This window comes from Protopterus annectens, chromosome 10.part0, assembly GCF_019279795.1.
Source record: "Protopterus annectens isolate FY-2018-M chromosome 10.part0, PAN1.0, whole genome shotgun sequence".
Taxonomy (NCBI): Eukaryota; Metazoa; Chordata; order Ceratodontiformes; family Protopteridae; genus Protopterus; species Protopterus annectens.
The window spans coordinates 936,896,964-936,921,218 of NC_056744.1; the positions used below are offsets into that span (position 1 = coordinate 936,896,964).

General features: G+C 37.1%; 1 protein-coding gene across 1 annotated transcript in view; it reads left to right on the plus strand.

Moving 5' to 3' along the window:
* PLPPR4 (phospholipid phosphatase related 4) overlaps nucleotides 1-24,255 on the plus strand; it is a 922,943-nt gene that overhangs the window by 571,092 nt on the left and 327,596 nt on the right. Inside the window, exons 3-4 of the mRNA XM_044085713.1 lie at nucleotides 15,360-15,489; nucleotides 16,572-16,767. Of these exons, the coding sequence (XP_043941648.1) occupies nucleotides 15,360-15,489; nucleotides 16,572-16,767 (326 nt within the window). The remainder of the gene's footprint in view (nucleotides 1-15,359; nucleotides 15,490-16,571; nucleotides 16,768-24,255) is intronic.

Genomic DNA, 24,255 nt, shown 5'->3' on the forward strand with positions numbered 1-24,255 from the left:
AATGGCACATTTTGTCTTGTACTGCAAAAAAACATTGTAGTCGAAACTGTGTAAGAAATGTTAATAGCAGATTAGGAATGCAAAATGGGATGTCTCATATCTCTGCAACAAGCTAATCCCAGCAATCTCAGCAATCCCTCATCTTTTAGTAATATCATCCATGAACTTTTAAAAGAAATGGAACATTCCTTGTCTCTCTATTTGGGAATAAAATGTCTACTGTCTTAACTAGCAACTTAAATGATTACTAATTCTGTACAGTTGCTAACATGAATGGCAATTGTCCATATTTTCATATCAATCCCATCATTAAAACAGATGTTATTCCATTTGAATTTTGGCCAGTTGCTATAGCTACGGTAAAGAGCTACTTAGATAATATTAAAGGATGAGTTACTAATTTGAATGACAACTTAACACTCTGTATTTACAAACTCCTGATTTTTTCCATTATAAATCCATTTACCTAATCTAATAGTTGAAGAATCAGAGAATCGTTCCTGTTACTCTTATACAAGAAGAATAAAATCATATCTATTTATTCAGGTAGTGATCTAAAACTGAGAAAGTTATCATAATGGTTAAGATCTTTACCTCCCATGCATGAGGCACAAGGTTCAATCCTGACCTCCAGCCATTGCCTGTATGGAGTTTGCATGTTCTCTTTGGGTCTCTTTGGGGTTCCTTCCACCTCTCAAAAATATGCTGAGTGTTTTCACCTCAAACTCACCCAAGAATGGAGCAGGGTGCTGCATCATAGACTCTAGATAGTGCCCAGTAGGGGAAGAGTTGTATAGATTAAACAGTTGGGGTATCAGCTGTGTTGCACAGTATCCACAAGATATGAGATCACAGCTCACCAACTGCATGCTATGTCAGGGCTAGTCACTCAATGCTGTAATAATTATCTCTAGGTGATTCAATAACATTGACTAATGTCATCAAATGGGCATAGGTATTTTGCTGTTGATAAGTGGGTTGAGGACATGGCCTACTCCAAACTATGCCAGCGATCCATGCTAATGGTGAGAGGGGTGTATGTGCCCCTGTTCGCTGGTATATGCCTGCCATAAAGCCTAGCAACCTTCGATCAATAAGCTACTGGCCAGCCAGAGTCCAGTTGCCCAGCTTGGGTTACCTGGGATAGCTCTGTTGAATGAAAGCTGGATATAAAATAAATCAGCCTAACAAACATGAACTAAGAGCTGACACACTGAATGAAGGTTAACTATGGATGACTTGATGGTATGGAGGAGGAGCTGGACATCCTATGCATCCAGGAGACAAGACAGAAGGCCAGTGCAGCAAAGGCAATTGGCTTGGGGTCCAGAGTCTACTACACAGGAGGAGGACACACTAGAAATGTAGTGGGAAGTGGAGTGAGGGAGAGGCCTCAGAAGACAATGAGGGCTGTCATCAGAATTAGTGACAAACTCATGGAAATCAGACAATAGTGTGAGGATACGGAACACTTCATAATCTCAGCCTTTGCCCCACAGCAGGATTGTGATAGTGAGAAAAATAATGCATTCCGTAAGGAGCTGCAGGATCTACTAGATAAAGCAGGACAAAATGAATTACTGTTGATAATGGATGACCTGACTGCACATATCAAGACAGACAGAACAGGATATGAGGATTGCCTTGGTCTACATGGTGGGGCAACAAGAATAAAGATGGAAAATGTTCTAGACTTCTTTCTGGAAAAAAGCTTGATGGTGGCCAACTTGTGGTTCAACAAAAGAGACAATCACAAGATCACATACAACAGTGGAAAACATGCAAATCAGGTAGACTTCCGCCTAGTAAAGAAAAGGCGCTGGAATAGAATCAGCAATTGCACTCTACAGCATAAACCAATGGTTGCTACAATCAGCCGCAAGCACTGGTCAGAGAAGGCTTTAAGGTCAACAGCAACTAGGCTGAAGACCTGGAATTTGACTGGAAAGAAAGTACATGAGTTCAAGGAATTACTCAAGGCTATAATATCTTAGGAAGAAGAGAAAATAGCTGGAGCTGAAGGGAAAAAGGCAGCATTTCAAAATGGTATGTGTGAAGATTATAGAGCAAATATGTGACCAAGCCAGGTATGGACATAAGGTACGTAAGGAAAGCTGGTGGTGGAATGCAGATGCCCAGGAAGTCAACAATACAAAAAAGGAGTGCAGGAAAAACTGAGAGATTGAAATACTGACCAGGCTAAGAAGGCTAAGAAGGAATACTGTTTGGCTAATAAGGAAGCTAGGAGAGGTGTGGCAATAGCAAAGAACAAGGCATCAGAGTTAGTCTATCAGGAGACCCCTGTGGATGCAATTGGTGATGGGAAACCCTGTGGCAGCTGATACTTCTTCTTCTTCTTTCGGCTTTTCCCGGTTAGGGGTCACCACAGCGGATCACGTGTCTGCTCTTGATTGGCAGTGGAGTTTTACAGTATCGAGTTGCCAGCCCGGCACCCAACCTTCCACAGAAGGCACACACACATGCACACACTCGCACACAAACACACACTCTCACCTAGGGCCAATTTAGAGTGTCCAGTCCACCTGCAGCATGTCTTTGGGATGTGGGAGGAAACCGGAGCACCCAGAGGAATCCCACACGACAACAGGGAGTACATGCAGACTCCGCAAAGATGGCACCCTAGCCGAGGATCGAACCAGAGAACCTCTTGCTGTGAGGCGACAATGTTAACCACTGCACCTGGGCAGCTGATACTGATGATGATATATAACTACAAAAAGCCAATAATAGAGGAAAAAATATGCCATGACACTCAATATCGAAGACGTTTAGGTAGGGGGTTTCAGTACAAAGGCACATTCACAACTTTTTCCTCATTTAATATGTATTTTTTCATCTCAGTCTATATTTGGAAGGCTGAACTAGTAAACTTTCTGTGACAGAAAAGATCACTTGTATGAAGAACTACAAGTTATATTTACTCTCATGTAATACTGACTCAGTACAGATAAATAATAGGAATTACTTGATTAACTTTACATGTTTCTAGCATGTTCACATGCTTGTCTGCTATATCATCTTTTTTATAATTTTTCTCTTCTGTTTCTATAACTTAAATAGCTATCTTAATCAGTCCATGTTTTTGTTTGGTTATATTTCAAAATATTCCTTTCCTTCTAGGACATGAAAAATCACTTTTATTTTTTCAGCTTTTAATCTGATCTCATCTTCAAAAAAAGGTTTTTACATGATGATTTCATTGATTTTTATATGTAACATTCTCTTTGAATTGTATGTGTAAGCTCTTCTATTGCCATTCTGCATTTCTGGCTTTGGCCATAACGTTTTGCTTAACTCATTCAGAAACATATTCATATTCACAGCTGGTCCCCCAACTAACACTGTATTACAATCTTTGATACATATTCTGACTGCTGTTTCTAGACTACCTGCACTCTCGTTTTTTTTTTATCTTTATTTCCATGCTACCTGTAAAATATTAGCCCCATTGTAAACTGCCTAGCGCTCTCTTTCCACACTGGAGTTTATTACTTAGCTATAATCCCACAATTCCTCCATGCAGCTGACATATTTTGGCACACAGTACTAACTTTCCAGACATGCATATGACTACACATAAGTGAGTCCAGCTGCAGCATGTGATGATTGGTATGTATACCCCATAACAGCCCAAGTGCTGATGGTGAACTCTCTTTCACAATTAGCCTTCACTGGGTGCAAGTACAGCCACAATCTAAGCTGCTTCCCTCCCCAAAATTGTTTATCTAGTGATAGCTATTCTCTCTCACCTTCACTCACTAGGTTCTCAAGTATCCAGGTCGCTAATTGATCCTTAGTCGTCATGGTCACACTCAATGATTCATCCATGAACACCAGGAAGGTAACAATCTGAAATGACATTTTTATTTGTATTAGATGCACAACTTTTGATTTCTTTCTAATTATCATTTCCTGTAATGCTTTGTATCACATTTCTAAAATTTGCTCTGCTATTCCTACTTTATTTTCAGTCTTTGAAAACAGTTCTTTACATTGTTGCTCATTATTAAACTTCAGTTTATGCATACTCTATTAAAATGGTGCTGTAACTTGTATTTTGCACAGCTTTTTCTTATGTCTGGTCATTGTCTGTTATGTGGATACCCTACACTGCAATATCTACACTGCCTTCTATAACTCATTCTCCCTTCTGAGGCCTTTACACCTGTCTCCCTTCTATGTTCCTCTCTCATTCACCTTTTTCATTGCCTCTCTCTCTCACTCTCTGTCTTTCAATTAACTTCTTCCTCTTGACATTCTCCACTGTTTATCCATATTTTGGAAATCTTAAAAAGTCTAGCAATTTGTCTGGTGTATTTTCTAGTTTAGTTATTGATTTGTTTTTTACAATGGCAACATAATGGCAGCATTATATGTGTCTTTGTTTTTTTCTGTTATTAGTGGCAAGTTTGGAACATCTATCAGCCACAGCCTCATATGTCGTATCTAAATGCACCCATCTGTTTCTGTCTAACATTTCTGAGATTATATATATATCATAATCAACATTTATGTGCGCTCTGAGTACTGGCTGAGCCTATCTAGCACATCTTGGGATGTGTCATATGATAGTGTTATAATTTCATATAAAGCACATATTTGCTCACCTGCTATTCATAATAGTAAAACACATAATCTATCATCTATCACTGTTAGTAATGTATATATTTAGATCTGTCTGTAAATTTTGCCTTATATGCACTTTATATTGTGAATCACGGTCCAGCTCAAATATTTCCAGGCTGGGAATCTCCAAAGACATCTTTGTTATATTTTTGCATGCGTGAACTTTAAAAATGTCTTGTTTTCTAGTTCTAGTTTACATTCTTATTTACTTCTTTATCCTACTCTTAGTGATAGTCTTATTTTGAATTTTCTAAAGAAAAATTTGGTCTTCTGTTCCATTTCTTCTTTTGTACTGCTAAGACATACCTTTCACCATATAAATTAAAATGATATTCACCGATTAAAAAAATAATTTATCTAATCACCATTTTCCTTACTGCCATGTCTGCTAAGCTGGAAATGGCAGACATTCTTATCAGTCCATTACGATCAAGACAGATAAACAGACCACACAGATAAAAGAAGAAAAAACATCTGGAGTTGCTGGGTAATGCACCAAAATGTTGAATAGATCCCTTGTCATTTTTTGTAGGCCTAATGATAAAAACTACAGAGAGAGCATACTCAACACAGCATTGTTCACTTCAATGGATACATAGCTTTCCAGCATGCAGAAACATATCTGCACTATAAGACATCATCAAACCAATAGAAAAATGGATACCCATAAAGAACAACAGAACCACTTAGGAGATAGAGCAGAGCAGATGCATAATGTATAATACATGAATATCCACTTCCTGAATTTTATTCCAGATTCCTTTTTGATCAGTGAATGTCTCAGGTTCAAATTCTATGCCAGTCACGAACCAGCAATACATGTCTCTAGGAATACTGGACAGAGCCATAGCTTGTTTTTCCTGATTCTACAAATGGAATCAAAACTGTGGTCACTCTATCTCATCTTATAAAACGTTTTGGCATGAGTGCAAGTTACTGGATGATTTTCTAAATGACTTATTTAACTTTTAATAAGTTAAGCTCAGATCTTCTTTCTGAAGGTTTGGACCATCTGTGATTAGCAAAGGGTGATACCTTATGGGTCCCTATTAGAACAACGAAAAGTCAATATATCAAATGGCTGAAAAATCAAATATTCTGGACCTCGAGATCGATTTTGTGAGATGCGATCTTGAAGTTAGTATATATATATATATATATATATATATATATATATATATATATATAAAATTAGTGGGGGGTGGTAGGCATAGCCCCCCCAAAAAATGATTTCGAGGTCCAGAATATTCAACTTTTTAGCCGTTCGATATATTGACTTTTTGTTGTTTTAATAGGGACCCATATCTTATTACAGCACATGTCTTGAACAGAAGACAAAGCTACTCCTAGTGGAAATTGAAATGACTATAATGAAACTCAGTAAACAGTCACTGTAGACAGACGTGCAGCTAATGTTGGGAAAAGGGGGTAGCCAATCTGGGTGCAAGGTGTTAGGGAGTGTGATAGGCATACACTGACCATTAGGAAGTGCAGTCCAGGCATTCATTTTCCCTGTCAGCATTAGTGAATGCTGGTAAAGACCTGAAATACAGCTTTTGGTGTCAAGACTGTAGTGCTTGCTTCAGACCTTTGTATGTAATATAAGTTGCAACAAGCTGGTTGGTTCAGATGTAGCAAATAGCATGTCACAGTCTTTATATGTAGAAGACTGCATTCCTTTTTTTTGCTCCTCAATAAAGTTCAGAATATCAGAAATAACTCAGACAACATAATGGTCCTAGGAGTGAGGTGAGGAATGCCAAATTAGGGAACAGACCTTTTTATATACCAACAGTTGAGGAGCAATAGATAGTGTAGGTGTACTAGGTGCAAAATGAGAAAGCTACTGCTCTGAGTGCAGTATTTCTATAGGAGCCAGCAGTGAATACCTATACATAGCAGACAATATCTGAATTACCCTTGACATTTGCTACAAAAACATTAATTTTCAGACATTGTTATACCTGCTGGATTTATGTCTTCCATTCTACTGCTCAGGGCTTAAATATACCTCAGTGCTGGATTTGGTATGGCTATATTGCATTATCAGTAGTATGTTGTGTATATGGCGAGGCCGTGAGGACATCTTTCCAGTGACAGAGTGACAAAAAAGTATATTTTAGCAAAATATATATGCATAAATAAATATGTTGCATGCTGTTTCCTTACTTAACAGAAGGCATATTCCCCTTTGGACACCAAGCATAATGCTGTTTAGCAGAATGTCATTGTGAAAATCCTTTAAAACCAATGTTTGAGCTAACATTTTATGACATTTAGAAGTTCTAAGAAAAACTTTCAGGGAATTGTATCTCAACACTCCATTATAAATTGCACCTAAGATTTGCATTCCATCTTCAAGAAGTTAGATGCTGTTTATTAATAAATTGGACTTGGCCACATTTTTATGATTAGTACATGAAATATTTGGTGATAGAATCCTTCCAATAACTGAAAAGGTTAGTTTTATGGAAAAATAAATATATTTTACATTTGAAGTAATATCAACTCAGTGTAAACTTATTCTTGACAAAATTGACTTTGCCTCCCTATACAGCCATATTCCTAGGCAATGGTCCAGTAAAATATGGAGCAGTCATCATGATTTCAAGCTATGTTTCACTACAGGGCTGGGATTCAGAGGAGAAGAAGGCATTTAGGCAGCAGTTGCAGGACCTCCATGATGAAGCAAGAAAAAAACTAGTTACTCTTGATATTGGGTGACCTGGATGCTCATCCAGGCATAGAAATAACCAGATGTGAGGATTGCCTATGTCCACATGTTTCAGCAACAGTATTAATGAAGGAAAGACAATTCTGGACTTCTGACTGGCAAACGGCTTAAAGGTAGCCAGCATTTGGTTTTCCAAGACAAACAGTAATAAAATCAAATACAGGAGTAGCTAGTACACAACTCATTCTATTAATGAAAAAGATAGAGTTGGAATAACAGTTTGCAAATTCACCCCTGTTAAAAAGCTTGGCCTTCAACATAAAATACTGCCGATAACAATAGTTGCAAGCATTAATCTTTGAAGGCTCTAAGGTCAAGAGACAAGGCTGAAGATCTAAAGACGTCTAGAGCAAATGCACAAGAATTCAGTGAAATGTTCACAGTATTGCCACCTCGTAAAAACGAGGAAATCGGAGGAGTAAAAGAAGATCATCAGTGTCTCAGAAGAGCATGCGGGAAAATGATAGAACTGATCTGCAGTCAACCCAGGTTTGAAAATAAGATACATAAGGAAAGTTGGTAGTAGAATGCAAAGGTCCTGAAAGTTATCAAAACAAAGAATGAATACAGGATTAAGTAGGAAATAGAAATAGTAGAACGTGCTAAGGAAGAAGAATATTGGTTGACCTACAGAGATTTGCATTTCATTTAAAACTTTTATTTTAAATTTTACAAAAAAACACTCTTACAACAAAAACAAATTTAACATGGGAAACAGTAAACTGTCTTCCATTGAAACTCACATTTACTGAAATTGCATCTGGGAACCCATTGAACTACAAGACACATGCTAGGATTCATGATCAAATAGCATATAGTGAAGTATTAATTAGTGGCTGTGTGAAGGGTATAGGAATTCAAAAGACAAATGTGTAACACATTTGCTAACAGCCTGGGACAGCCCACTGGACAAAGGCTGTCTGTAGAGAGCAGCCCAGGAGTACTGTATGGTGAATTAACTTGGTCAGGATTACATAGAAGACAAACATAGTCTGAGGGAATCAAACCCTCTACTACAAGAAGCAGATCCTTAACAGCTCATAGCTTTACTCATCTGCTTTAAGTGGTAGCCAAACTGGTGTAGCCAAACCATAATGCATTTCATACCTGTGTGCTTGCAAAAAAACAAGCTAAATTAAAATGTATTTACAGTTAAAATATTAATATTAAATTCAGAGACTTTGTGTTGACTAGTTTATTCACAGCTAAGTTATAAATACTCTGTCAACATTCAATAAAACAATGAAACAAAGGAATATACCCATAGAACATGGCTCATATGATAATGCTCGTGTTTAATGCAAATGACTTCTTTCCTTCATACCTTAACTTCTCTGGTTTGTAGGCACTTACTAGGCTTGCAGGCAAGGGACCATTTAGGAGCCTAACACAAATTTCTATTTGACAAAAGTAATGTTTCAGTCCAGTATGGTATACAAGGAGCATAAGCCAATGAGAAGAATATCAAATCAGTTATTCGAGCAATGCACTTACTAATCCTCATCCATTGATTCAAAGCAGCTCTAACTAATTAACAATATACAGCATACTGACCAAAAACCCACTTGAACTAATAATTCCAAGCAGCCCATATTCATGTTGGCCATGTTACTATATACTTCCTGTTCCCCAGACTGTGTTATTTCCAGTGCTGCAAAGCAAAGTGGGCCCGGGACTTCATTCTGCAGGTCACGCTCAGTGTGAAAGGAATGAGTGAAAATTAATTTGTTTTATTGCTTGTCATGAGCATCCTGAAGCTTTGGGCTTTCCATTACACCCATTTATAATCCGCCATAATATAAATAAATAAATATATATATATATATATATATATATATATATACATATATATATAGACAGATATGTGTGTGTGTGTGTGTGTGTGTGTGTGTGTGTGTGTGTGTGTGTGTGTGTGTATATGTATATATGCATATATATTATATGTTATGATATATATAAAGAGATGCATATAAAATATATATATATATATATATATATATATATATATATATATATATATATATATATATATATATACATATTTATATAAATACATCATTGAAAGCATGAGACTGTTGATGGCTTGTCATTTCTCAGCCTCTGTTGAGAGAAAACCAATAAGCTGAGGAAGCTTCTTTGCTCCCCTCTAAGAAAGGAGTCTCATCACTTAAAGTCAACATTGGTTAGAAGTCCTGGGAAAAGGCCTCTACAGCCTCTAACTGTACCTCTCAACTTCTTAGGACAGGAATTCTGGATAAAGACTAAATAAGGAGTGAGAAGGACATAAATCAGGGTCACATTTTACATAATATACTTAACAGACATAGAAAATTGCTAAAAAAACAGATTTCACATTAGCATGCATTTCTTTAGGATATGAAGTCTGAAAATCAAATGTCTGTCATTATTTAGTGACTTCAATCCTTGATGATTTTTTCAGAAGCCCGCAGAATTATGAGGAACAGACTAAAATATGAGACAAAATCTGAAATTCTGCAATAATTTGGAAATTAAAAGGTATGCTCCCAACTGAATGAGCCACCTCATGGCCCCAGAACACAATAGCCATGTCTCAAGTACTCATCTATCTAAAATCCTGCCCTGCTCTGTTTTAATTTTTTTTCACATAAATAAAATTCAGTGCAATGCATTATATGCTGCCAGTTAGACTAAGCCAAATAAAAGTGAAAGAGATAACAAAACCCTAATTTTAAAGACAAAACCAAACTAATGCTGTAAGCTACGTGTGATGGTACAGACCACTGTGGGGCATGCAAGAGGCCTACCAGCACCATACAGATCCAGACAAGCAAAATCCAATCAATGGATGGAGCAGAATAAAGAACTGGATCAGCCCCAACATTATACCTGTCACCAAACAACCATCAAACTAGACTAACCACAAAATTGAATGAACAACCAAGCACATGGGGGACTCAAAAGCAAATAAGAAAGAGGAAAGAGGACAAGGGATACACACAAAACAAGTCAGAACCACTCTGACAAATCAATCAGAACTATTACTCTTATTTTCTCTCTCTCTCTCTCTCTCTCTCTCTCTCAATTTTTCTTTCTTTTTTTTTTTATTAACTTAATTAACATAAGCAATCTATGACCAAAATCATAAACCCCCAGCAACAAGCCCCACCTTGTCTGAATTCCGGCCGAGTGGGATAAAAATGTAAAGGAGAAACTTTAAGTTCAACATGCCCTAACCATCTAGCACCTTTAGTGAAAAGTAAGTCCATGATAAGAACTCCACTTATGGTCTGTCTTGTCATCTGTCTTCACCAATGCACAACTCAAGGTCATTAGGAATGAAGCTATTGATTCAAATTTATGTTTTAAATCATCCAAAACCCACATACTCAGTTCTTCTGAACTAAATATGGTACCTGTGAAAATGCTCATTTTTATGTATCTCTTTCTGGCCTTCAACTTTTCTTAAGAAAACATGGAATGCTTTATTTTATCTTCCAGGAAATACAGGCCCTGAGATTTAGAAAGGGCTACAGACAGCAGTGAAACCTAGCATGGCTCCATTGATGGTATCCCTTTCTGATTTATTAATAGCCCCACTGCAGAGATTCTATAAGGTCTGTAGAATCACCAGTGTGGGCTTTCACCATGGCCTAGCATAATGATAATGAGGCATTCTGGGGGAGCACCATATGATAATTAGCCATGTGATCTCACCCAGAAATATCCGCATGAATTAAATTAGACAGTTGCATTAATTTACACTGCCAAAAGGCCATGTTCATCTATTACTTTCAATGTGAGACATGTGAGCATGTCAGTCCTTAGGAGTTTAACAGATAGTGATGAGGAGTGATGAATGTATGTATGTATGTATGTATGTATGCATGTGGCGGCATATATGAGAGTCTGTAGGGGTATGTTCTTAAGTGAAAACACCAGAGGTTAATTCCTCATTGGTCAGATCTGATCACAAGCAAATCACCCTAGACATCCACATCCCACCCCCATCCCCCATTAGGGAAACCACCGTAAAAAATTTCTCCAAAGCCAACTTCACATTTCTTAAGACAGAAGTGACAAACTTCACGACACCCATGCTGATGGACAATAGAAGTACGACTGCTGAATCCTATACAAATGCTCTTTATAAGCACTTACATGAGTGCATGGATCATGCAATCCCTAACAGAACCGAGATGCTATCCTCCAAAAAAAGGAAGCCAATCTGGTGGTCCCCTACCATAAACAAACTCTACAACAGAAGAAAGAAAGTGTTGCAAAAAAGAGTAAAATCCCATGATTGGAGGAACTCTGTGGTTAACATCAGTAAGAAACTGAGATCCCTCATAAAATCCTCCAAAGCTAGTTACGATAATAAAATTGCCACTGATTCTAAAGACAACCACAAAGCATGCTATAGCTATGTCAAGAATCTCAATGGCAGCACTCAGATCTGCTCTGAGTTACAGCACAATGGCACTAAATATACAGAAACAACTGATATTGCCAACATCCTGGCAGATAGGTTCAGTGCTAACTTTACCCCTCTCTCACCCCCTAAAGGGTCCATCTCTATACCGGAAGAATGCAAAGTTCCTGTAATCACGGCTGCACAGGTAAAAAGCACACTCTCCACAGCCAAGAACACAGCATCCATGGGACCTGACAACATCCCAGGCTGCGTTCTACATGAACTACAAAACGAACTGGCATCCCACCTAAGTACCATGTTCAATCATAGCCTCACCTCAGCTTTGTGCCCACTGAATGGCGCACAGCAATGGTTATCCCACTCCTCAAAGAGGGAGCCACTGTGGACCCTGGGAACTACCGCCCCATTAGCCTAATGAGCCTGGTCTGCAAGGCTATGGAACGTATCATCATGGAACTTATAAACAATGACATTGGTAATCTCCAAACTCTGGAACCTACCCATTTTGGGTTTGTAAAAGGCAGATCATGTCTCCTAAACCTGATAGACTTCTTTGAAGCAGTCACCAAAGCCATAGATGAGGGTAAGGTGGTTCACACAGCCTATCTAGATCTCGCCAAGGCTTTCGGCACCATCCCCCACTCTGTAATTATAGATAAACTCACTAAACTAGGTATAAATCCCTATGTCACAAGATGGGTTGCCAACTGGCTCACTGACAGAACCCACGCTGTGAAAGTAGCAGACTCTAAATCCAAATTTAGACCAGTGACAAGTGGAGTACCACAGGGTTCAGTCCTATGTCCTCTCCTGTTTGATATCTACTTCTCTGAAGTACAGGCTAACACAGAAGGTCTTTGGCTAACAAAGTTCACAGATGACTGCAAAGTAGGAGCCATAATCAAAACTCCTAACGATGTGGACATCCTACAAAAGGGCCTCACTGAGACAGATGCCTGGTGTCAAAGCCATGGCCTCAAGCTCAATGCCAAAAAGTGCATTGTTATCCCTTTTGGTAAAAACTCTGTACCCATGAACTACCACACAGGCGGTAGTCTACTTAACACTGAAAGTGTGATAAGAGATCTTGGGACACATGTGGACAGTAGTCTCTCCTTTGATAATCACATTGCCACAGTAGTCAGGAAATCCTTCTACGTGGCACACCTCATCACGAATGGTTTCTCATCCAGGAAAAAAGAGGTCATTGTTCCCCTCTACTCATCACTCATTACACCTATTCTAGAGTACAACGCCCCTTTTGGTATGTACCTCACAAGACATCTACAACAACCGGAAAGGCCACAGAAATATCTCACAAAGAGGATTACCAGCCTCAAACAGATGCCCTACGCAGACCGTCTCAAAAAACTCCAGCTTTACTCTGTCACATATCGACTACTCAGAGGCGATCTCTGCCTAACATACAAAGCTATGTCAAACCCAGAGCTGTTGGACATGCTCCACTTAAAGAAATCCCAATCCCTCCAAGCTACACGCTCTAGGGACCTAAACCTTGTCACCACAATAAACAGAACATGCTAGAGGGATTGATTCCTGTCCCTGAGACTTCCCATACTCTGGAACAAACTACCTATCGATATCAAACAAAGCTCCTCATTAGCACTCTTCAAGAAAAATCTTGATGATTGGATGTGAGATAGGAAATTCACCCCTAGGATCACTTCTGTGGCTCTGCTTGACAGGGGCACAGGAAAATAATTTTCTTGGGTGGCAAAAGACAGGGTACCATTTGGCTAGGCTTATATAGGCCCTAAGGCCAATAGCCTAATACCTACCTATGAACCTATGAATGTGTGTGTGTGTGTGTGTGTGTGTGTGTGTGCGTGCGTGTGTGTGTGTGTGTGTGCGTGTGTGCGTGTGTGCGTGTGTGTGTGTGTGTGTGTGTGTGTGTGTGTGTGTGTGTGTGTGTGCGTGTGTGTGTGTGTGTGTGTGTGTGTGTGTGTGTGTGTGTGGTCACAGTAAGAAGGGTTAATAAGAGGATAGGCAGAGTAGGTATGTGTTTGTATGAATGGGTGAATATCTTTGTGAGGGTGACTGGGTGAGTGTGTGTCTGTGTGGCTGATGTACAGTGAGTGTCTGTGTGTGTGTGGAAATGTCTGAGATTGTGTATTTGTGTGTTTGTTTGTGCATGTGTGTGTGTTTGAGTCTGTGTGTATTTATTTGTGTATGTATGTGTTTGTGTATGTTTGCATGCACCTGCATTTATGTGGGGAGCTTCCATACCTTTCATCTCACCCTAGATTAATATAATATAGGGGAACACTATCCACCAGAGTCACTTTTCAAATATTACTATAAGTAATTTTAAAAGTTAGTAGAGCAACAAACTGTACAGCAAGAAGCTATAAAAGAACAATAAGAAATATGAAACTCTAATGTCTGGCATTATCAACTGACTGTTTTCATCCTTGACAGAGAGTCAAAAAAAATCTAAGAATCAAAATCAGTGAAGTACTCTAAAATCAGGACAGTTGAGGGTAAGAGGATGTCAGTATATGTATGTGTGTGTGTGTGTGTGTGTGTGTGTGTGTGTGTGTGTGTGTGTGTGTGTGAGAAAGGGGAGGGTCCCAGTGCCAACACAATGCATGAGCCACGAGAGGTGATCACTGTAGAAAACTACTAGCACTAGCCATTACTCTAAACCATTCAGAGATCTGCAGGTTAGCAGATAAGGTCTTTCCTATTTGTGACTAATTCGTCACCAAATCACAAGTTTTCTTGATTGTAAAATCTACCTTTTTTTGCTGCAACAGTTTACACTTGCAACAGGCTTGCTTCTGAATTCCTTCCAGAGGGTTTTACTTCTACATTTCTTTGTGCCATTCAACAAAATCACACTTCTTACTTTAAATTGGAGAGCTTTCCTTCAAATGAATGTTTTAATATTAAAAGTCTCTACTAGGGCTTTCAAACCGTACACAAACTTCTGCTATTTCATGCAATGCCACACATCACATAGAGTTACCAAAATTCCATATTAGATATAGCTATAAGTTATAGATCCCATTTTTCTCTCTCTCTCTCTCTCTCTCTCTTTCTCTCTCAGTAAGTTTGCATCATAAGCAGTTATTTAAAATAATGAAGATAAAATATATGTATGTAAGCAAATAATTAATACTGAAAATAAAAGACCAGTTCAAAATAGTGCACACATATTACATTCAGATTTTATTGCTAGTGTAGCTTATTTGTTTTGTTTTTAGAAGGCAAAAAAAAGCAAATAATATTTCAGGTTTAAATTCAAATCATACATCATATAAGCTTGGTGTACACCTATGTTTTCTATGGATTTGATTATAAAACAGTAGAAATGTATCAACACTATAGAAGAAGATCAATTATCAGCGATATAAAATGAAAGATGGCTAAATGTGCCTATGCATTTCCATGTGTGTGTTCATTTATTGTCGCCACTTACAAGAATCCATTTGTTTCATTTCATTTTAACATATACAAAACAAACTCTGTACATGTAAAAAGTGTATTTAATATATGCCCTGATTTTGCATATCTAATATAAGTATTCTCTTTTAATTGTAGATAATGATTGGAGAAGGAATACTTTACTGTTGCTTTTCTAAAAGAAGAAATGGGTTTGGAACAGAGGCCAACATTAATGCTGGAGGCTGCAATTTCAACTCATTTCTTAGAAGAGGAGTGAGATTTGTTGGTGAGTTGTACATGAAAATGTTTTCAATGAGCGAAAGAGGTTTTGCTGTCTTAGGCTGCCATGCCGTTATTTCAGTTTGCTATGACCTTAGGCCTACATTTATCTAATCTTACAGTGATTATTTCCCTATGTACAAGCAGGCCCTAATTGTGTGTAGAAAGCCAGTAGTTGTATATATTCAGCTAAGTTCAAATTGTAAGACCAGTCCTGTGGTGAAGGAGAAGTGCTCCCATTAAGACATTTCTGTTTGCAGTTTTCAGCTACAGACACAAGTGGCAGAAAATCATCCACTGGAAATAGACCATTTGAACAGATACCTCCTCTTTATCCTAATGAAAGAGGCAAGCAAAGTGAAACACTACAGTAATGACCATGATGACCACTATTACAGGATAGAAGACTTGATTAGAAGTTCCCAAAAGTGAGAATTTAAAGTGAAAACAGATGTCTCATTCTACCTATATGTGAATACAAGTATGCATGCTGATGTAAATCTGCATCCGTAACTCCTGTAGCATTTTGTATGACAGGTGCTATAACTTCTTATGTTTACCATGTACAACTGTAGTCTACCTAAAGCCAGGGATATAAACCTACTTTTTCATGTAGATGGTGACCACCCTAATAATGCATTTTGTCAGGAATAGCAGGTAAGCCAGTTAATAGACTGCACAGGTCCATGGTCATAAGGCTGAAACAATTAGATTGCAAACAATAATGGTTTCTGTACTGTTCAATGTTGGCATGGTTCTACTAGCTTGCAGTCTAAACACTTAGTGCATAAATTAGTAACAGAACTATTTCACAGTAAAAAAGCACAAATTGTTTCATTTTTTCCAGACCACCTTCCATCACATAGTTCTATGAGAAATATATTAATTCCATTTAAAGCATGATAACATGCGAGTGATACTGAAACAGAAATGACGTTTATTAGTGATGCTCTTTCACAATAGTTAATTTTAAATTCTCTGTTGCTGTGTAACTTCAAATCTATGTTTCTATGCATGTGTCTAAATTGAGTAAATTCTGAAGCTTTGTATTTGAAACAGAAGTAAAATGTGTTTTACTGTTTTGTGTAGGTGTCCATATCTTTGGATTATGTGCAACTGCCCTTATTACAAATATTGTCCAGCTATCAACCGGATACCAAACTCCATATTTCCTGACCATATGTAAACCAAACTACACATCCCTGAATGTAACTTGCGAAGAGAATTCATATATTGTAGAAGATATCTGTTCAGGAGTGGATCCTGCAATCATCAATGCTGGAAGGTTAGATATGTTAATGTTAAAAATTGTAATATTCTAATCTGCATGCAGACTACATTAGGTTATGTCACTTTAAATTAAAATTATTTTCATAAAACTGCATAATTAATTTTTAACTCTTATAATACCAGATGTACACTACTGAATTTTTATGGTTCCTATTTGAACACCGAAAGCTTAAAATAGCGAACGACCTAAAGGTCGGAAATGCCGGAGCTCGATCTGCTTTTTGTGATATCGTGGTATAGTGAGGATTGGAATATTTGCCCTTTCCTCACTGTAGTGCAATCTCGGAGTTGGTATATATATATATATATATATATATATATTTAGTGGGGGGTGTGGGGGACGCAACCCCCCACAATAGCATGTACGAGGTCCTGCATTTTCGACCTTTAGGTCGTTCGTGTCTTTGGATTTTCGTTTATGTAATATAGACCCAATTTTTAAAATTATTAAACCACATTTGACTGCAATCTATCTCTACAGGGTAATTCACATGCTAGTTGCAGGGCATTTACATTGTTTTAGACTCTTATTAAACCTTCACTATTTTGTAAGATGAAAGTGACTAACTTTAATGATTTACTTGTAACAATGCTAATGAAGGCAGTGGGATCAGCAAAGGAAGAGAAGAAAGTCCTTCAATAGCATGTAAAAAATATCACATCTCTCTCTGTGGCATAAAACAGTGAAGCCATGACTTTAACTTGGGTTACCACAGATCAGTTAGGGGTCCTAGCACTGGAGGAGCCAAGCATGGATGACACAAAAATGAAGAGGTGGAGCTTGCTCACCTCTTTCAAGGACAGAGAGGGTGCATGTGCTGAAGAGGCACATGCACGGGAATGAGCACCCTTACTGGAGTGTAGAGCGAATGGCCTGCAGTGTCTTACAGCAGAGGAGAAGCTTGGTTGTGGAGATCACTGTAAAGTGAGGATAGGCCAATGTAGTCAACACAAAAATAGAAAGCCTGCATGCAACTTACCCACATGTTCATAAGGAAGGAGGGCATAAAATAGGAATAAAAATATCAAATCACCCTCATTGGTTGCCTGAATAATGACTCTCAACCCACTAATGAGTAAAAAATGGGCCAACTGGCTTAGAGAGGCAGGCAGCTGGAGTGAAGAACTGAGAAAAAAACTATGTGCAAAAACATCAAAGGGTTCCTACAGGAATGAATTAAATGATTAAGCCTTGGTCTTTGGCTAAACAACAGCAAGTATATATGGTATTATTAACTTGATCATATTGGAGTAATCAAAATTCCACATAATTTTTTAATCTGTCAGCACTGTTGTTTTATCTAGTTGTTCTTTTCTCTATATATTTTACAATCTGTCACCTGCCACTGCAAACCAAGCAAGCTATACAGATGTTTAGTAATATTTAAAGTTGATATTTTTTTAAAGTTGATACATTTTTTATTCAATATCTGTGCAAGGATTTGGCATGCATCTACAGAATCTTATTTGACTAAAACCAGATATAAGCATTGCAATATTCCTTGCATCTTGGTATGGTCCCTTTTAAAGTAAATCAGTTTTCAAAAAGAATGCTCAACACTGTTATCTCAAGAAATGTTAGCAAGCAGAAGCTGCCTGAATGGATGAATATTGCTTGCATCTTGGTATGATCTCTGTTAAAGTAAACCAGTTTTCAAAAAGAATGTTCAAGACCGTATCTCAAGAAAGGGTCTATATTAAATCAACGAACGCTTAAAAAAGCGAACACTGATTTATCAACACCATGTAAGCGAAAGCTTACAATCCTTAAGACTTAGAACAGTGATTTTATTTTTCCAGGGGAAAAAAATCGCTGTTCCAAAAAAGAAAAAAAAACTTTAAAACATTACATAAAGTGGGGGGCTGTGCCCCCCACACCACCCCTACTTAAATATACCAACTCCGAGATCACACTACACTGATGAAAATGGCAAAATAACAAAAATATCCCAGGGAAAGAATTTGCTTATATGCCATTTCGATATTTTGTCGTTTCGCACTTTCAAGTTAGATCAAGACGCATTCGAAAGACTGCATCTTCGATCATATAATAGTGAACCTCAAGATACATGCTAGAAGGCATAAGTTGGCTAAATGGATGACTAAATTTTTGTTGTGCTAAATAGAAAGTAATATGAAAAGAAACTGAAAGATTGCAGTATGTCAAATGTTAGAGAGCATGGAAGGTGGGAACTCATATCCTATTCATTGCAAATTTGCAAAGAAAAATCATAAATCAGAATTCTGACAAAATCTACTTTGTCTATTTTTTTTATAACAGACTATTTGGAAAAAATTACACTTTAATAGATAACATATTAAATATTTTAAAAGTATAGGTCTGCCTCTCTTTATACACACTTAGAAGCACATTAAATTCTCACACGCAAACATATAGATAGATATATATGTAGTGTGTGTGTGTGTGTGTGTGTGCACGCATGTATATGTAGCATATATATATATATATATATATATATATATATATATATATATATATATATAGATGTCTACCTGAAAATACTGACAACATAGAACTCCGACAACAAGATAACCAACACAAAAACAGCGAAAAACAAAAATTCAAAAACACGAAACTTCATATGCCCGACAAACAACAAAACAAATGCCTTTCCCAAAAAAACACACACACAACACAAGCACACCAAAAACCTTACAAACCTACACTAAACCTTAGAAACACAACTATCTATGCACTAAACCCTAACCCTAAGGTCTGTCACTATCGCACACTTACCTTACCCGCACCCTAACCCTAACTCACTTAACCCACCCCTAACTCTCAAGTCCATCACTATCGCACACTTACCTTACCCGCACCCTAACCCTAACTCACCTAACCCGCCCCTAAACCTAAACTCCGTCACTATCGCACACTTACCTTACCCACACCCTGACCCTAACATCCATCCCTATTGCACACTTACCTTAACATGTCGGAGTTCTCAGCATTGGGATTCTCAACTATCGATCTTCCAGTGTTGGTATATATCTATATGTATATATATATATATATATATATATATATATATATATATATAGGTCCCTATCAGTTGATCAAGTTTTCAGAAACCCGAAATTCATATGGGTGAGAAAATATGATCAAGTTTTTGAAAATTCAAAGCTTTTGAATGGAGATCTCAGTACAGTGAGGATCAGGAAATTTACCCTTTTACTCACTGTAGTGAGATCTAGGAGTTTGTATGTTTGCAAAAATGTATAAAAGGGAGATTATGCAAAAATGTAGAAAAGTAGATTTTTGTGGTTTTTTGTAAGTTTTTTTTTGCTGTTCTAGTTTTTGATCTTGACCATTTGAATTTCGAGTTTCTGAAAACTCGATCATCTGACATAGACCCATGTGTGTTTGTGTATATATATATATATATATATATATATATATATATATGTATATATATATATATATATGTGTGTATATATATATATATATATATATATATATATATATATATATATATATATATACATACACACACACACACACACATACACACACACATATATATATATATATATATATATATATATATATATATATATATATATATGTATACATAGCTTTATATATATATATATATATATATATATATATATATATATATATATATATATATATATATTAGCAACTGCAGTACTGTAGTATACAGGAAACAGTTTTTTTTTTGTTCAAGTACAGTTTATTTAAGGTGAAAATGACAGTTCAGTTTCAAGTCAAAAGAAAGCAAGCACACATTTGTTTAACACACCACTGTTAGCTACAACTCAGTTCTGTGTTTGTTAGCTAACTTAAAAGTCTGTCAGTGAAACATAACATTTCTTTAAACTCACAGGCTTGGTATTGCAGCCCTGGTCAGGATACTTTACAAAGCTTGTATGTATCCACAGTTAGGCTACTGGTACCAGTCAAATAGATGCACACATCTTTCAGCAATTCTTCTTAAAGTTCCAGAGCTTCTTCTAGCCAGGGTCAACCAAAAATCTATACTTGCAGTCTCAAAATCCATCTGGAAGATATTTCTAACATAATGGACTTAAGTGACACCCCAACCCCATCATCTTTTAACATTCCTAAAATGATTCACATTACACAGTTCTATTACAGGTTTTTATATTTTCTTTATTATGATATATTGTCTACACACATCAATATTTATTTTCCAATAACGATATAGTCTATATACAGCATGTCAAAACATTTCTGATATATCAAATTGCTGCTTATTGTCGCACACACACACACACACACACACACACACACACACACACACACACACACACACACACACACACAAACAAGCACACATATATGTAGTATGTAAAAAGATAGATTATCTATTAGTCAAAAGAAAGCAAGCACACATTTGTTTAACACACCACTGTTAGCTTGTTAGTTATTAAGTTAAAAATATTTAACAGGTTTATGGTTTCTGACGCATTCTTAATGAAATGAAGTGCAACTTTATTACCAACTCCTTTTCAGTGGACAGTAAACTGGATACTGATAAGGTTGCTAGTCTTGTTGCTCTAAGGTGGATCTTTTTTTTTTCTTTAAGTGCAATAAATATCATTATCACAACAGTTAACATCAATCTCCAAATCACAAAGACCCCCAACAGAATCTCTTGTAGCCGCTATTACATTTATTGATAAAGTGCTTTCATCCCATTTTCAAAACTTCGAAATCCTGAACGGAGATTGGCATACAGCATGGACCAGGAGATTTCCCTTGTCCTCACTGTAGTATGATCTCGGAGTTGGTATATTTAAGTTGCGGGGGGAGTGGGGGTTGCAGTCCCCACAAGGGGGGTGCAGGGAGCTTGCCTCCCTGCATACACATGTTTTAGTGTGTTGGGGGGTTTCACAATTTCTAGATTCCTAGATCTCAAGATTCTGAACTCGATATTCTGAAACTCGAGATTTTGGGATTTCAAAATTTCATAGTGAACCCATATATATACACACATACACAAGCACATACTCACCAATCACAATGCAGCAATTTACAATTTGAATATCTCATGACTATAGGAGATTTAATTTATCAAACTTACTTATAAAACAAACAATTAGAAAATATAATCAGTGGCACCTCGACCCCATGTACAAAAATGGGGAAAGGGATTTTGGATAGATAGACAGATGGATGGATGGATGGATGGATGGATGGATGGATGGATGGATTTGTTCTAATGTTATCATAAAATATTTTTGTAAAAATGTAACGTTTTTAAATTTATTTATTTTATTTTATTTTATTTTACATTTGTTTACCAGGAAAATCCAACTGGACACATGTCCTTTTTCAGTGGATAACCAGGGAGAAAAGCTCCACATAATACATACAAGCTAAACAAACTTTTGAAAACATAATACATACAAGCTGATAGCATAGTGAAACAGTTTCCATACAAATATTATATAGCTTCTATACAGAATTAGTTAGAAATACACATACAGGTTTTTTTTCTGAGCACAATGTATCACCTAATCATCAGAACTTAAAGAACCAATGTTTATATAGAGCATTAAAGTCAGTCTTTAAGAAGAAACCACATTAGCTGAGAGAGACAGGTTAATGGGGAGCTTTATATGTGCATAGCCACTTGTTGGATAAGTGAGTGTTTAGTCTTTTTTAAACTGAGTTAAGGCTATGGTAGATATTATAAAATGGTAAAAAAACAAACTCAAACCCAACAATGGAGAATAACTGAACTTTAATATAAGAAAATAAACTGTGAGTACTTTCACGGTAAGCTAGCCATTTCATCAGACCAATAAAATTGAAAAACACAACCATGTATTTAAAATGCAAACTAGCCAATAAAACATAGTAAAATGCATCATATGTTCACAAAAAGCTTTATTCTTAAAAACTCCAGTCATAAAAATCCATTCATAAAAATTCAGCAAATTAAATCAGTGCCTAAAGCCACGTGTTCTACGTACACCTGCAAATCAATCTTTGTCAGTGTATGGTAGATGTTATGTTAGACGGTAGTGCATTCTAGATTATGGCTATGCTGTTTGAGTAGAACACGTCCCCAACAAGATTGTTGGCTGTGGTTATTTTATAAGGGTTTTTTTGCTAGAACATAGAACTCTGGCATTGGAGTATGGCTATAGTAGGTTTTGCAGGGCTGGTATTTTCTCGGATTGATAGAAGATTTTCTGGGTCATGGTTAGTTTGTTAAATGGTAAGAGTTGGGGGAGTTTTAACTAGCTGAGTTGTTTGCATGCAGAGCAGTGGTGAGACCTAAAGGGTGAGTTTGCTGCATATCTGGCGATTTTGTTATAACAGTAGTGTAGTTTTCCTAACTCATTTTTACTTAGGTTAGTTAATATGGGTGATGCATAGAGTAGAGTTAAGATCAAATGGGATTAAGTAATAGTAGTTTTTGTGTTTTTAGTAAGATACTTCTTGTTCCTATACAGTGTACCAATTTTTTTGTGCACTTTTTTGTGGTTCGGGATATGTATATGTCAAATCTCATGTTGCTGTTTATTTCTACTCCCAGTAGTTTGGTGTGAGATGAGGGTGAGATGGTGGTGTTGTTCGTCGATACAGTGTTGAATGTATGGTAGCTTTAGTGGGATAGAATAACACGAGTTTGTTTTTTGGGGGGGATTTAGAATTAGGTGGCAGTTTGTTAGCCAGGTTTCTACTTCTAGGAAGGACTCTGGTGTTAGTGTTTGTAGTTCCTGTAAGGCAGTAGCAGCACATATCACCATCAAATCATCTGCATACTGAATGACTGAGGCATGGGGAGCTGAGATATGAAGGTTGTTTGTAAATATAAAGAAGAGTAGGGAACCTAATATAGAGCTTTGTGGACCTCCTAGGGTCACAGGAAGAAGGGGTGAAATATTTTGTTGCCAATGTATTGCTTGCTGGTGCCCAGTTAGGTAACCCTGGAACCAGGCAAGAGTAGACTGAGATAGATTCCACTCAGAGAAGGCATTTATGAGTTTGTTGTGTGAGACCATATCGAAGCCTTTTGATAAGTCTAGAAAGATAGAAGATACATATTTACTATTGTTTCTGTGAAGGCTAACAGTGTTAGTAAATGACATTAGCAAAGTAGTAGTACTGTGGTATGAGCGGAAAGTGTGCTGTGTATTGGTTAGTAGTTTGTTTGTATGCAGGTAGTCCATGATTGCTTATGAACAATTCTCTCTTGTATCTTAGACAGAGAGGATAGGATTGCAGTTGGTCAGTAGTTAGACAGATCTGTTGAATTGCCTCCTTTATGGAGTGGAATAATGTGGGAAGTTTTCCAAGTGGTAGGAACTTAGATTCTGTTACAGATCTATTGATAAGAATGGATACTGAGTAGGCAATTCCATCAGCAGCTAGTCTTAAAAACTCTGCTGGTAAGTTTTCTGCAGCTAGAGTAGTGGGCTTTAATTTCTTAAGGAGTCTTTTTATAGTATCAGTTGAAGCAGG